Source organism: Macaca thibetana, chromosome 2 (assembly GCF_024542745.1).
Source record: "Macaca thibetana thibetana isolate TM-01 chromosome 2, ASM2454274v1, whole genome shotgun sequence".
NCBI classification, from domain to species: domain Eukaryota; kingdom Metazoa; phylum Chordata; class Mammalia; order Primates; family Cercopithecidae; genus Macaca; species Macaca thibetana.
In genome coordinates, this window is record NC_065579.1 from 74620836 (window position 1) to 74637046 (window position 16211).

Consider the following 16211-nt stretch of genomic DNA (forward strand, 5'->3'; position numbering starts at 1 on the left):
GCATATTCTTATGCTGTGTAATAGCTTCATTAATTGTCTATTATATAGATGAGTTACCTTGACCATTTCTCGACTGTTAAATATTAAGGTGCTTCCAATACATTGCTGTGACACATAACAGTGAGACAATAATCTCCCTGCATACATATAGCCAATCGCATTTCTATTTCCTGAGGTTAGAATTCTTTGGTGAAAAGGCGTAAGTTTAGGGTGTATGCTTGTGTGTGTGCATATGTGTGTATGAGTATATAAAGGTATGACAAGTTTTCACTGAAGTAAATGTGATGGTCCATTTCACTCTATACAAGGTTTTATGCTAAATTGTATCTCATTATTTAAGTACAGTTTTAAAAAGTTACTGAGGTAGAAGGATTTTTATTCATATTTATTTGCCATTTGTAATTTCTCTTCTGTGAATTGCTTAATTACGTCCTTTGTTCATGTAGCTTGTGGAGTCTTTGTATTTTTTTATTATCTTCTTGCAGGAAGTCTTTATATACTTAGGCTATTACCGAAGGGAAGACAGTTTTTTGATATTTATTATAAAATGCTAATTTGGCCAGGCACGGTGGCTCACGCCTGTAATCCCAGCACTTTGGGAGGCTGAGGCAGGCAGATCACGAGATCAGGAGATCGAGACCATCCTGGCTAACATGGTGAAACCCCGTCTCTACTAAAAATACAAAAAAATTAGTCGGGCGTGGTGGCAGGCGCCTGTAGTCCCAGCTGCTCGGGAGGCTGAGGCAGGAGGATGGCGTGAACCTGGGAGGTGGAGCTTGCAGTGAGCCGAGATCGTGCCACTGCAGCCTGGGAGGCAGAGGAAGACTCTGTCTCAAAAAAAAAAAAAAAAAAAAAAAAAGGCTAATTCAAGACCAAATTTGTTGGTAGGCTACTACCCCCATTTAAAAAATATATTACCATATTTGTCTTCATATCTTTACTGCCACCAAAAAAGCAGTATTCATTCACTCAGTTACTCTATACTAGGCACTGGGTCAGGCATTTGAGATATGATAACGAACAAGACACAGCTTATGCCCTCTGTGAGCTTAGCTGGATACACACAGCCCATTTCAACATGCTTTGCCTGTGGTGAGCACAGAGCCATATGGAAGCATGAGACAGGACCACCTAGGCCAATTTTGGCCATGAGGAAAGCTGTATCGAAAGAGGGGACATCTAAGCAGTGGTAGTGGGAGGCAGCTGCTGAGGATTTTATGATTTTCTTTAAAAACAAAAAGCAGCATTCTCAAGGCTTCTATAAATCTCTTCCTTTAAAGTTTATAACTCATAGGCTTTTTTATTTTTCTGTTAGATTTACACAATGCTGGGCATGGATAATTTAGGGAGACCTGAAACTCAGAGCTCAAATCTGTTGCCATCCAGATGCTAAGAAGAGAAACATCTGATGTCAGCTTCCTCTCTGTTTCTAACATCTTCAGTTCCCCAAAGAGAATTTGTTAACGGTTACCATACAGCTATGATTTTAAGGCTGTGAGATATTACATTAAAATGTAATTTTATGCTTTCACTTTGCCCAGTTTAAGAGTACCAAGTATGTATCAGGTACTCTGTACTGTGTTGGATGTTAGACATTTCTCCCATACATTTGGATATGACCCCTTCCTTTGAGACACTATTAGTTTAGTCTACCAATAACTCAGTCACAATGGCAACTTTATAAGCAGCAATTAAACCAAATTAATTTCTTTCTAAAAACTCAAGAATCTTGCTTTGTGGTAATGTATCTGTCAAAAACATTTGATTGAGCAGAAATAGATAGTGACTGTGGGAAAATGCAGCAGAAAACATGTAAAAATAAATATGTTCTCATGATTCATTAATTTGATCATATAAATGTAGACCCTAACAATATTATCTTTGAAACTCTTGTGGTAAAGGGGTTGCTAAGTCAACTTAACTGTAAAATCAGTTGCAGAGTGATCACTTGTAAACTTAAGAAAAACTTCCAAAATTCTTGATATTTTAATGGCACTCCTTTGTGAAGTAACTATTTTTATGACAATTGTTTATATCTAATTGACTAAAATAGATTCAGCTCCATACTGGAAATACCCTTCATTTAGAAAATGTCTAAAATGATAAATGTGTAATACCTCTGAAATAATCTACATTTCAAATTTTTCATTTGTTAAAATAAATAAACAATCTCATCTCTTTTAATTCCCAAATAGCGAATTCTTCCACACTACCCTCTTTTATTAAACAATAGTGGTCAAAAATTATTATGCATAATTAAATCCAAAAATATTTGCTCTAAAAAATGTACTGCTCACCAACTATATTACAGATTTAAGAATGATGAGCATGTTAAGGTTTCTTGGAGTTGCTCTCATTTTGTGGAACGGCAGTGTTCTTTGTATTACAAAAAGATAAAAAAAATCTCTTGAGAGGAGGGTAGCTGGTGATAAATGCTCTGAGTTTTCTTCCCTGGTAGTTGTGGTGTGGTAGCAGAATAGAGCTACTTGTTCTAATGTAGCACTCCTTTGATTATTTAGCCAAAACCTTTGTGTTAAACACCACTTTTGTGAAACTTACTGGACTGGGATGAGGGATGGAGGAGAAGCATGGGCCACAGGGCATATAGTCAAGTTACAACATAATCATGGAGATGAGATTCATGCAGAGGAGACAATAGGGAGCATGGCAAAACTGTATGTTGTGTGTGAAAGTGACTAAGTACTGTTGGCATTTGGGGAACAATTAGTGCAGACTGGAATGGTCGACGGCAGTATTATGAAGGAGAAAGAACTTGACCGGGGTTGGAGCCCGAAGGCTGGGGAACAGTCAGAGCAGACACAAGACTGGGTTGTTTTTCCTGATGCATGTGGGTGCAGAGAGGACACCGGTCAAATCAAGTGCCAAATCTGTGTTAGGAAACACTGGGAGAGTGGAGTGATCAGAGGAAAAGGGCAAGTTGTATAACAATGGCCTTTAAAGCCTAGAGGAGAATGTGTACCTCCCACGGTACACATGAACGACTGACCAGGAGAGAGGCAGGCAGACCAGTTTAGGAGGCTGCTGCCAAGTCAGATGATGAGGCCTGGGCAGGGATGTCCCGTGTAAAAAGGAGCATGGGCATTAGCAGCAGCAGCTGGGATAAGCCTACGTCCCCAGTGGGCTCAGAGTCTCTTCCTGTGTGAAGCTAATTGGATCCCATGGGCATTAAATCCCTGACCAGAGTCTCATTAGTACAAGTTCTCCTCACCAGAGCTAACCAGTGTGGGTGCTGATCTTAATCGGTTGCTATTTTTGCTGCTGGAGACTGAAAGAAGTATTTAGTCTCTATGTTACCACACATAGAAATAGGGAAAACTTTACAATGCCTTTTCTACCTTTTCCTTTGGTAAAACATGAGTAGTTTGAGAAAATGTCATGCTGTTCACATTTTTCTCTCCTTTATTATGTATTAAATGATCTGGCCTTGGGGCTGTGAGGTCTGAGATAAATGCTCTTAAGAGGATCAATTTCAGAAGAATCCCATGAAATAAGAGATATCCCTTGTTCACATCTGAACTGAGCCTATTCAGATCCGAATGTGTAAAAACCTGAAAACATCCAAATGGATTTCTTTAAATGCTAACTTTTAGTTCAGCATTTGCCATCCTGCAGATAATGCTGCTAGGTCTATAAAACTCACAGTAAAGTGAAAATGTGGCAATTATTCCATTCAGTTGAATCATAAAAAGTCAAAACAGAAAATTGGGATTACAAAGTAATTTTGTGGCCCAAATACTTGGGCCAAGTCTTTAATTAACTGGCTGACTGCCAAATTTCACTTTATTTTGTTCTTTGATGACACAGCCAATGAGAAGAAATGAGCCATAAGAAAATAAGTTTGGGATGGGACACAGAATTAGTTTTTGAAATTAATCATTTAGTCATTGGGTTGGACTGGGTATTTCTGTCTTAATTTGAATCTTTTCATATTCAGAATGTAACTGATGAAATTTTAATTTGCTTTAAAAATAATACATATACAATGTGAAGTATGAAAGTGGCTGATTTTTAAAAATAGTATTTTAAAACGGTCAAATCAAATTTTGATTTGAACTTAACTGATCACCTTCACAGCATAAGGCATTTGTGAGTTTACATAGCAGGTGAGAATTGCCTATTGATATTGCAGTCTGAGCAATTCCCAGCTACATATGCATGAGAAGGAAGGACAAGGAACAGTTGCCTGGGGTCAGGGTGACTGTGTTATCTCCCAGACTTTAGCCATCTAGGAAGGGAACTATCAGAAGCATGTGATGACACTAGTTCTAGCTCCAGAAGGGAAGTGTTTGCATTATAAATGGGTCTCATGGGACAACAACTTTGAAAAGGTAGTAAATATTGCAACATAAGGGTAAATACCAATAAGATCAAGAGGAGGTGTTGGCCGGGCGCGGTGGCTCAAGCCTGTAATCCCAGCACTTTGGGAGGCCGAGGCGGGTGGATCACGAGGTCAGGCGATCGAGACCATCCTGGCTAACATGGTGAAACCCCGTCTCTACTAAAAATACAAAAAACTAGCCGGGCGTGGTGGCGGGCGCCTGTAGTCCCAGCTACTCGGAGGCTGAGGCAGGAGAATGGCATGAATCTGGGAGGCGGAGCTTGCAGTGAGCCGAGATCGCGCCACTGCACTCCAGCCTGGGTGACACAGCGCGAGACTCCGTCTCAAAAAAAAAAAAAAAAAAAAAAAAAAAAAAGAGGAGGTGTTAACAGACTCACTAAAGCACATGGTGAGAAAGGTGGGAACAAAATGGTGCTGTGTCAGTCAACAAATCAGGGGCTCTTTTGCCTTGGGAAAATGAGACAGCAAAGCAAGCTGCACCCAAGCTGTGCCAAACAAATTAGCACAGAATGGTGCTCAAGAATGTAGACTTTGGTGCAAGGCTATCAGAGCTCAAATCTTGGCTCTACCACTTACTACTTTTGTCACCTTGGACACATGTTAATTTCAATTTCTCCTTCTGTAAAATGATGGTGATTATAGTCAACACCTCATAGAGTTGTTATACATTTAAATTAGTAAATACATATATATGAGATGTATGTGTATGTGTGCTCCAGAGATGTTCATTAAATACAGAAATAAATTATAAATTGCCCTGAATCAGGCAGAAGGCAGGGAACTGCAGGCATTGCCCACTAACACTTTTTTGACCAATTGATGCCTGCACAGCTGTACCTGCTCAATAATGTATATAGTTAAAAAATATGTTCTCTGGTGGGGTGCGGTGGCTCACGCCTGTAATCCCAGCACTTTGGGAGGCCGAAGGCCAGCAGATCACAGAGTCAGGAGATCGAGATCATCCTGGCTAACATGGTGAAACCCCATCTCTACTAAAAAAAAAAAAAAATTAGCTGGGCGTGGTGGCGGGTGCCTGTAGTCCCAGCTACTTGGGAGGCTGAGGCAGAAGAATTGCCTGAACCTGGGAAGTGGAGGTTGCAGTGAGCCGAGATCACGCCACTGCACTCCAGCCTGGGTAACAGAGTGAGACTCCGTATCAAAAAAATAAAATAAAATAAAATAAAAATTCTCCATAGGGCTCTTTGGATTTGGTATGGTGCCTACCAACAGTGGAAGAGTGACATAATAGGGAGTTATTTTGGGGAGAAGGAATGATATTCAAAATAGTAAAAGCTTTATTTTTGTCCTCAAGTTACAGGTACACCCTTGCATACTGATGATTTTAATTCAAGAGTCTTCTCTTCAGGGTACTAAGTAGTTTACTGATTTAAACATATTGTGTCCCAAATTATCAAAAAACATCACACATTCTGCAGTTACTATAAAACATCTTGCACCTAGTAACTTGAGTTCATTACTACTAAGTGCAGGAAGCAAAAACTGAGCTTCTTAACCATTAGGCTCTGCCTTGTTTTTCTTTGTTTTAAAAATTGATTTAGCACAACAGTGGTTTATTTCTCAGTCACATCATAATATACACAGGTAGAACTGGTCTCCTTTGATGGTTCTCTAAGATCTCCTTTGATGGTTCTCTAAGTGGTGACTTGGGGGTCCAGGTTCCTTTTGGGTTGAGACATGTTACCTTAAACGTATGGTCCCTAAGTTTGCCACAGAAGAGAGAGGTCTGCCTCTTTTAGTTAATTCACATATTTACTTCAAAGCAAAATAAGAAAGTGACGCAAGAAATACAATTTTGCCCCTACTGGTACCCGCAGTCCCAAAGAGCAGCAGGTATATTATGACCCCTTGGCCCTAGAGTCAGGCAGTTTTGGTTTGAGTCACTGGATCCCAGGGCCACATGCAGCTTCAGTATGTATTTGCTGAATTTAGCAAATGAATTAAAAAATGATAGTAACAAAACATCCTGAATCTGTCCTTTATTAGCTGTGTAATTTTTACTGGAATCCATTTTAACTTTGCTAATTTTCTAGTCACCCTTGGGAATCACTTCAAAGAAAAGACTAGGAGGAAAAACAGAATATTGACCAAGTACAGGAAAGTGTAGAAGCACTGTAAAGGACAGGTTATTTAAAAGCAACACCTGTTAAAGAGACTATATGGATGGGTGGTCATCTGACAAATGGCACGAAAAGAACTATAAGGACTTCATTAGGACCAGCAGACAGTAGGAGAGGTCTGTGTCACAGTAATGGCCCCTGGCAAATCACATCTCCCAGTGTCCCTGCCCCGGTGGAGTTCCTTTCCATACTGACTCAGGGCTTAGCCAAGTGACTTGTGATGGCTAATGGGTTATCAGCAAAGATGATGCAAGCAAAGGCTTCAAAAGTATTTGTGCATTGGAACTTTCTCTCTTGAAATGCTCTTCTGAGGTCACAAAAGGGTAAAGAAGCCCAGAATGAAAGACCACGTGGAGCAAGAGGTGCAGCGGACCCATCCGCTCAGTGCAACTGCAAGAGTGAGCCCAGGTGAGAGCAGCATAACTCCTTAGGCAACCCACAGCATCGTGAGAAATATTAAACTGTTATTTTTTCAGGTCACTCAACTTGTGATTATATTGTGCAGCAAAGGTGAACTAAAGATATGGCTCTCACAGTAAATAAACCAAATCGTAAAGCTTTTAAACATGCAATCCAATCTAGAGCCGCAAATCTGATTTACATCTTAAATGTTGGTCACATGGAGATACATGATAGCATAAAAAGGGGTGTTCTACAGGACTGTCCTACATGCAAAGAAGAGGTTTCTTCACCCCCGACCCCCAATCTCTGACTTTCATTGTAGGTGAGTAACTATGACCTCTTAGCTCACTTCATCCCTTCCTCTCTAAGTAGAAAAATGTTAGCTGTCTCTCACAAAGTCAGCATTCTTTGGATAAAGTATAATATGCAAGTGGCTCCAAGAGGAAAGGCTCATTATTTTGTAAGCCACTGACCATCAAATACCAATTACCTTAGGCCTTAATATCATTAAAATAGCACTTCAGAGGGAATGAAAACGGCTTTTTATTTGACTATACAATGGTAATTTTCTCTCTTTTTGGTTGACAGAAGCAAAAATACTTAAAGTTGAAATAATACTTGATCTAAAGAAACTAAAATTCTAAGCAACTGATCCAATGAACAGAGCCCCAGGGGCAGGGTTCAAAGGAAGCAGCCGCACTGATAATTGGGGATTTATCACTGCTTGAAGAGGGGCACTGATAAAGTTCAGGCTGGCAATCCAGCACTAACGTGCCTTTGGCTGCCTGGTCACAGTGGCTCTAGTCTTCCTCAGTGCTGCTTAGCTGCTTAGCAACACGAGCTCAGTGTGAATCTGACAAGTCACTGGAAAACAATGGCTCATTCAGAGCCTCTTGCAATTGGTAATTCCACACAGAATGGGCTAGCATCTTTGCCCTAAAGGGATTCGTGTTCTTAGTATAGTTTCATGTTATTGCTGGGCTGACACCTTCCCTAAGGCTTTTCACTTGAAGAGGAAAATTAAAGCTTTATGATTTAAAGCATTCCATATTTTAAAGTATGTGCATGTAATCATAAGCTTCATTTCCAGTCATTCTCTCTTACTAGCAAAGGAGGGTCCTTTTATTATGAACACAATGAAGAAGAAAACAGCCTGCCCAATCACATCCTTTTTATAGCCTCAGCAGAGGCCATTTGCTATTTCAGTTGATCCTAAAAAGTGATGTATTCATCATGAAAAATCTGAGGGAAGCTTGATGAACTATAACAGCAAACAGCATCTGTTACCACAAAAAATCTGTTCAGACACTGTAAAGATACTATTTACTTTCCAGCTTCTTGAGACCTCTACACCAACCAGTGGAAGTGGATGCAACTTCCTGACTATAGGAATGTGCATTATTGATAGGAAATTCTCGAAGGAGAACACAGCAAGAGTGGAAGCATAACTGTATCTCAGTGACATTCGTAATGCCAAAGAGGCAACTTCCTCATAAGAGCTAGTTCTTCTATAGCTGCCAAGCTAGAGAAGCTCTGAAGATGGTCACTATTTCCGTGGTAATTGCTTTGTAATGTCTCAGTGGTTTCCAGGGCATGGTTCTTGAATTGATGCTAAAAATCACCTCGAAAGAGGCCATAACAGGTCATTTTGTTCTGTTGACTCTATAAAGTGGTCTCTGAAGTAATGGTTTAGGGCACTGCAACCAGATTGATATTTGTAATTTTACTCTCAGATTTTAAAAACTGTCAGCTAAGGTACATCTGATTGGTTTCTGGGTTGCCCCATTAATTCATGAGCCCCCCACTGAATACTGATTTCTCTGAAAAGCTACTGAAGAAATAAAAGGCATGTGTTCTGGACCATCAACATTTATAGTGCACAAGGAAAGTCAACATGCCTCTGAAGTGAAAAAAGAACACAGACATTTCTAGGAAAGCAATAATGACAATGGTGGGTAGGAGTTTTTTCTTTTACCTTAACCACCTTCCTTCCTTACCTTGCTCTGATGGGTTGAGATCCTAGTCTGGGTCCCAGAGCACTACCATTCCCAGGAGAATTCTTTCTGGCTAATGCTGGGGATATAGAAGTTGTTCTTTGAGGCACCTGGAAGAAACCAGAATTCAGAAATAGTTTCCATAAAGTAGCTTCCATAGCCTATTGTCAGAAAATCCTTCTTTCCAATGATTTGCCACAAGCCACAGAAACTATCTGAAACAGTAAAGAACTATCTTTCATTCATTCCTCAAAGAAATATTAAACTCCCTAAACAAAATCAAACAAAGGTCTACTGGCAAAAAACAATGAGCAAATTTGGGAACCATTAAAGAGGGTCATCCTCAATCTTAAAAACAAATTTAAAGATAGGTAAAACTAACAATTTTGATACACTGAGCTAAAAATAACTGACCTCTCTTGGTTGGGCAAAAGTGGTAAATACCAGGAATCTCTTTAGGGTATCATTAACTCGTTGGAAGTTGCATCAGCTAAGAGCCACCCAGATGAAGCAAGTTCCATTTTTAGCTTACATCACAATAAACAGATAAGGAAATAATGAAATCTGGTGAGAAACTAGAATATCAGGATAGAGCTTAGGACGTAAGTCGTATGTTGGTGAGCTCAGAGAACCTACCACAATAGATCCTGAATGTTTCTACTTTCTACTTGATTTGCAATTACGTACTAAAACCAAAAACCAAAAGCACTGTGTTTTGGTCAATGAGTGAACATAATAGAACATAATACAAAGCAGAATTAATACTGAAAATACTGGAAGGATCTTCAAAAAGGCTGTGTAAATACCAGCAAGACTGGAGGAAAATGTATTATCTTATCTGGAAGCAACCTAAGGTAGAATTGAAGTATGTCCCAATTTATAAAACAGACATTTAAAAAATGAAATTAAATATTTTAAGTCTACTAAAGGAGTTCATTATTTAAAAGAATCATATGAATCCTAGTATAGAAAATTACTTTCAGTGTAAAGTGTCAGCCTTTGTTTTGAAAATTTAATTTTTATTCATTTTAACATCAAGATGAGTCAGTGCAGTAAAGCAGAATGACCAAATCAATGCTACCACTTGTTCAAATTAAATATTACTATTCCTATTACTATTTTTTCTTTTCCTTACCGTAAATATAAATAGTTGTAGAGACAAAAGAGCCTAACATATTCTTAAACCTAAGTTTTGAATTCATCTAAAATTTTCTTTCAGCTTCATGCCTGTGTGCCTGCATATTTTTAGAGAATGGAACCAATAAATTCAGTTTTCCACTTTTCCATCTATTGTGTCTGCTCCTTTGCCCACCTTATTTTTTTATACTGACTTTTGCTCCCTATTTACCTTTTTTTTTTTTCTGATGACATTTCTGCTACCACAAAGAATCTCAAAAAATTATCAGCTATTTTTATCTTCAAAATAATGGGACTCTTGTTATAATATCCTTTTAAGAGGAAGATGAAAAAATGTATTTGTAAATCATTTAGTAGAAGTTTCTTTTTCTTCTGGAATTAACAGTGGCATTTTCTGCAAATTGTGGAACATTCTACTTGTCACAGCCTCTATGCTAAGCTCAGGAAAAGGGGGATTCCTGAATCAGGAAAAATCTGATGCAAAAAATGTCTCTAGTATTTTGAAATACTTCCAGGTTGTTTGTAGCTAGATGCAGACAGCCACATTCTAGAACATTTCTTGGAATGAGTAATGACTTGGTAGAGGAAAACAGACTTGGGGCTGTTCTGTCCAGTGGAATGGCTGGTCATTTTACCCTAAAGTTTTTCCTCAGTAGTTAATTAAAGATGGAAATAAATTACGACTTGGCCTAGAAAGAACTTTCCTTAAAATGGGGCCAACTAAAATATCCTAAGAACAATACTATCTTCTGAACCCCTGAAATCTGGCTTCACTTTTGTGTTGTTAAAAATAGGAATACATGAATTTTCTACTTTTTATCTGGAAGTTTTCAATTGTCTTGATGTAGATTCAGTCATCAATGAAATATCCATTACTTCATTTGTTAATATGGACAGCAAAATAACAGTTTGGAGTACTTGGGGTTGAGAGTTCTAACTTTGGATGTAGGATCTGTGCTTCAATCTACCTCACTTCAGTTTTCTTGTGGGGGAAATAAAGGTCAGACATGGTAAATGACAATCCAAGTCATAGCCAGGGAATGAAGAGGGACCAAAACAAACATGAGAAGGGAAAGTGCTTTGGCATGATCACATTCTCCACTACTACGAAAGGTCTGGAATAGTGGTAATAATAACCATCAGTGATGCTCATGATTAAACAAAACACCCCAGTAAATACTACCTTTGGTGGAATGTCTTCTTCCTGTCGTAACCAAGAGCTTCGGTCAAACTTTTCAATGCGAGTGGGGAGAGGAGGGTTTTCAGAGGTGGGATCTGAGTTCTGGCGTGGCATCTCCACGCGGTGAGAGGTCACGTTCAGAGCCTCCTGAAACCCAGAGAGGCCCTTTGTGGGCTGCTCGTGCACTGACTGGGAGGCAGTCAAGGCAGGTCCCTGGGATTTTACAGCTACCAGATGTGGGATCTAAGCATCAAAACAACATGAAAACAGCACGATTAGAAGAAAAGGCAGATCAGCCAGTACCTCAGTCAGCTGAAGGAAAAAAAAAAAAGTTCAAGGGCACAAAAATTGGACTATAGAGAGTCTATCACAACTATATATAGCGTGTTTTTTTAGCTCTCTTCAAAATTTTCCATTGGAACGATATGTAGGGCTGGCACAAAGTTAAATGATTTACTTGGGAATGCTAAGTCAGTGGAATAAGTGAAGAAATAACAATAACTACTGTATATTTAGTGAATATTTACTGACCAGCAATGCAATATATTTTATAAGCACTTCTCTGCTAATATTATGAACTTCCTCCTTTAAAACCCCTAACTTTTACGTTAGAGAGTGTTGCTCTGTAAAACAAAAACTGCTCTAAATATCTTACTTGTTACAAACTCACTGAGTCCATCCTGAGGTGGACACAATCATTTCCCTCATTTTACACCGAGCAATGTAAGGTGTAGAGAGGTTAAGCAATACCCTAGATTGCACAGATAACACCTGCTGGAGCATGGACTGGAACCCAGGCATTCTACACCCATAGCCCATAAACCTAACCTCTATGATATTCTACTTTCTGCTGTGCTGACTCTTACCATCTATGCTGTCATATTATCTCTTGACACCACGATGTAACTTTTTGAGTTAAGTATCTCAACTGGCCCAACTGGGCATGTGGTGATACTGTTCACGCAGGGAAGACACGCAGTCTTTCAGCGAAACTGTGGCTCTTAAAGACAAATCATTAAGGGGGCAGAGCAAGATGGCCGAATAGGAGCAGCTCCAGTCTCCAACTCCCAGCGCGAGTGACACAGAAGACCGGTGATTTCTGCATTTTCAACTGAGGTACTGGGTTCATCTCACTGGGGAGTGCCGGACGATCGGTGCTGGTCAGCTGCTGCAGCCCGACCAGCGAGAACTGAAGCAGGGCAAGGCATTGCCTCACCTGGGAAGCGCAAGGGGGAAGGGAGTCCCTTTTCCTAGCCAGGGGAACTGAGACACACAACACCTGGAAAATCGGGTAACTCCCACCCCAATACTGCGCTTTAAGCAAACAGGCACACCAGGAGATCATATCCCACACCTGGCCGGGAGGGTCCCACACCCACGGAGCCTCCCTCATTGCTAGCGCAGCAGTCTGTGATCTACCAGCAAGGCAGCAGCGAGGCTGGGGGAGGGGCGCCCGCCATTGCTGAGGCTTAAGTAGGTAAACAAAGCTGCTGGGAAGCTCGAACTGGGTGGAGCTCACAGCAGCTCAAGGAAACCTGCCTGTCTCTGTAGACTCCACCTCTGGGGACAGGGCACAGTAAACTAAACAAACGCAGCAGACACCTCTGCAGACGCAAACGACTCTGTCTGACAGCTTTGAAGAGAGCAGTGGATCTCCCAACACGGAGGTTGAGATCTGAGAAGGGACAGACTCCCTGCTCAAGTGGGTCCCTGACCCCTGAGTAGCCTAACTGGGAGACATCCCCCACTAGGGGCAGTCTGACACCCCACACCTCACAGGGAGGAGTACACCCCTGAGAGGAAGCTTCCAAAGCAAGAATCAGACAGGTACACTCGCTGTTCAGAAATATTCTATCTTCTGCAGCCTCTGCTGCTGATAGCCAGGCAAACAGGGTCTGGAGTGGACCTCAAGCAATCTCCAACAGACCTACAGCTGAGGGTCCTGACTGTTAGAAGGAAAACTATCAAACAGGAAGGACACCTACACCAAAACCCCATCAGTACATCACCATCATCAAAGACCAGAGGCAGATAAAACCACAAAGATGGGGAAAAAGCAGGGCAGAAAAGCTGGAAATTCCAAAAATAAGAGCGCATCTCCCCCGGCAAAGGAGCGCAGCTCATCGCCAGCAACGGATCAAAGCTGGACAGAGAATGACTTTGACGAGATGAGAGAAGAAGGCTTCAGTCCATCAAATTTCTCAGAGCTAAAGGAGGAATTACGTACCCAGCGCAAAGAAACTAAAAATCTTGAAAAAAAAGTGGAAGAATTGATGGCTAGAGTAATTAATGCAGAGAAGGTCCTAAACGAAATGAAAGAGATGAAAACCATGACACGAGAAATACGTGACAGGCCGGGCGCGGTGGCTCACGCCTGTAATCCCAGCACTTTGGGAGGCCGAGACGGGCGGATCACAAGGTCAGGAGATCGAGACCATCCTGGCTAACACGGTGAAACCCCGTCTCTACTAAAAAATACAAAAAAAACTAGCCGGGCGTGGTGGCGGGTGCCTGTAGTCCCAGCTACTCGGGAGGCTGAGGCAGGAGAATGGCGTGAACCCGAGAGGAGGAGCTTGCAGTGAGCTGAGATCCGGCCACTGCACTCCAGCCTGGGTGACAGAGCAAGACTCCGTCTCAAAAAAAAAAAAAAGAAATACGTGACAAATGCACAAGCTTCAGTAACCGACTCGATCAACTAGAAGAAAGAGTATCAGCGATTGAGGATCAAATGAATGAAATGAAGCGAGAAGAGAAACCAAAAGAAAAAAGAAGAAAAAGAAATGAACAAAGCCTGCAAGAAGTATGGGATTATGTAAAAAGACCAAATCTACGTCTGATTGGGCTGCCTGAAAGTGAGGGGGAAAATGGAACCAAGTTGGAAAACACTCTTCAGGATATCATCCAGGAGAACTTCCCCAACCTAGTAGGGCAGGCCAACATTCAAATCCAGGAAATACAGAGAACGCCACAAAGATACTCCTCGAGAAGAGCAACTCCAAGACACATAATTGCCAGATTCACCAAAGTTGAAATGAAGGAAAAAATCTTAAGGGCAGCCAGAGAGAAAGGTCGGGTTACCCACAAAGGGAAGCCCATCAGACTAACAGCAGATCTCTCAGCAGAAACTCTCCAAGCCAGAAGAGAGTGGGGTCCAATATTCAACATTCTTAAAGAAAAGAATTTTAAACCCAGAATTTCATATCCAGCCAAACTAAGTTTCATAAGTGAAGGAGAAATAAAATCCTTTACAGATAAGCAAATGCTTAGAGATTTTGTCACCACTAGGCCTGCCTTACAAGAGACCCTGAAGGAAGCACCAAACATGGAAAGGAACAACCGGTACCAGCCATTGCAAAAACATGCCAAAATGTAAAGACCATTGAGGCTAGGAAGAAACTGCATCAACTAACGAGCAAAATAACCAGTTAATATCATAATGGCAGGATCAAGTTCACACACAACAATCTTAACCTTAAATGTAAATGGACTAAATGCTCCAATTAAAAGACACAGACTGGCAAACTGGATAAAGAGTCAAGACCCATCAGTCTGCTGTATTCAGGAGACCCATCTCACACACAGAGACATACATAGGCTCAAAATAAAGGGATGGACGAAGATTTACCAAGCAAATGGAGAACAAAAAAAAGCGGGGGTTGCAATACTAGTCTCTGATAAAACAGACTTTAAACCATCAAAGATCAAAAGAGACAAAGAAGGCCATTACATAATGGTAAAGGGATCAATTCAACAGGGAGAGCTAACTATCCTAAATATATATGCACCCAATACAGGAGCACCCAGATTCATAAAGCAAGTCCTCAGAGACTTACAAAGAGACTTAGACTCCCATACAATAATAATGGGAGACTTCAACACTCCACTGTCAACATTAGACAGATCAACGAGACAGAAAGTTAACAAGGATATCCAGGAATTGAACTCATCTCTGCAGCAAGCAGACCTAATAGACATCTATAGAACTCTCCACCCCAAATCAACAGAATATACATTCTTCTCAGCACCACATCGTACTTACTCCAAAATCGACCACGTAATTGGAAGTAAAGCACTCCTCAGCAAATGTACAAGAACAGAAATTATAACAAACTGTCTCTCAGACCACAGTGCAATCAAACTAGAACTCAGGACTAAGAAACTCAATCAAAACCGCTCAACTACATGGAAACTGAACAACCTGCTCCTGAATGACTACTGGGTACATAACGAAATGAAGGCAGAAATAAAGATGTTCTTTGAAACCAATGAGAACAAAGATACAACATACCAGAATCTCTGGGACACATTTAAAGCAGTGTGTAGAGGGAAATTTATAGCACTAAATGCCCACAAGAGAAAGCAGGAAAGATCTAAAATTGACACTCTAACATCGCAATTAAAAGAACTAGAGAAGCAAGAGCAAACACATTCGAAAGCTAGCAGAAGGCAAGAAATAACTAAGATCAGAGCAGAACTGAAGGAGATAGAGACACAAAAAACCCTCCAAAAAATCAATGAATCCAGGAGTTGGTTTTTTGAAAAGATCAACAAAATTGACAGACCACTAGCCAGACTAATAAAGAAGAAAAGAGAGAAGAATCAAATCGACGCAATTAAAAATGATAAAGGGGATATCACCACCGACCCCACAGAAATACAAACTACCATCAGAGAATACTATAAACACCTCTACGCAAATAAACTGGAAAATCTAGAAGAAATGGATAATTTCCTGGACACTTACACTCTTCCAAGACTAAACCAGGAAGAAGTTGAATCCCTGAATAGACCAATAGCAGGCTCTGAAATTGAGGCAACAATTAATAGCCTACCAACCAAAAAAAGTCCAGGACCAGATGGATTCACAGCTGAATTCTACCAGAGGTACAAGGAGGAGTTGGTACCATTCCTTCTGAAACTATTCCAATCAATAGAAAAAGAGGGAATCCTCCCTAACTCATTTTATGAGGCCAACATCATCCTGATACCAAAGCCTGGCA

The 16211-nt window shown here is 40.6% G+C and overlaps 1 protein-coding gene across 9 annotated transcripts in view; it reads right to left on the reverse strand.

Moving 5' to 3' along the window:
• TNIK (TRAF2 and NCK interacting kinase) overlaps nucleotides 1-16211 on the reverse strand; it is a 408855-nt gene that overhangs the window by 52192 nt on the left and 340452 nt on the right. For all 9 annotated transcript variants that reach the window (XM_050780052.1, XM_050780051.1, XM_050780046.1 and 6 more), the window contains 2 exons: nucleotides 11215-11454; nucleotides 8898-9004 (listed from right to left, as the gene is read on the reverse strand). In XM_050780052.1, the coding sequence (XP_050636009.1) occupies nucleotides 8898-9004; nucleotides 11215-11454 (347 nt within the window). The remainder of the gene's footprint in view (nucleotides 1-8897; nucleotides 9005-11214; nucleotides 11455-16211) is intronic.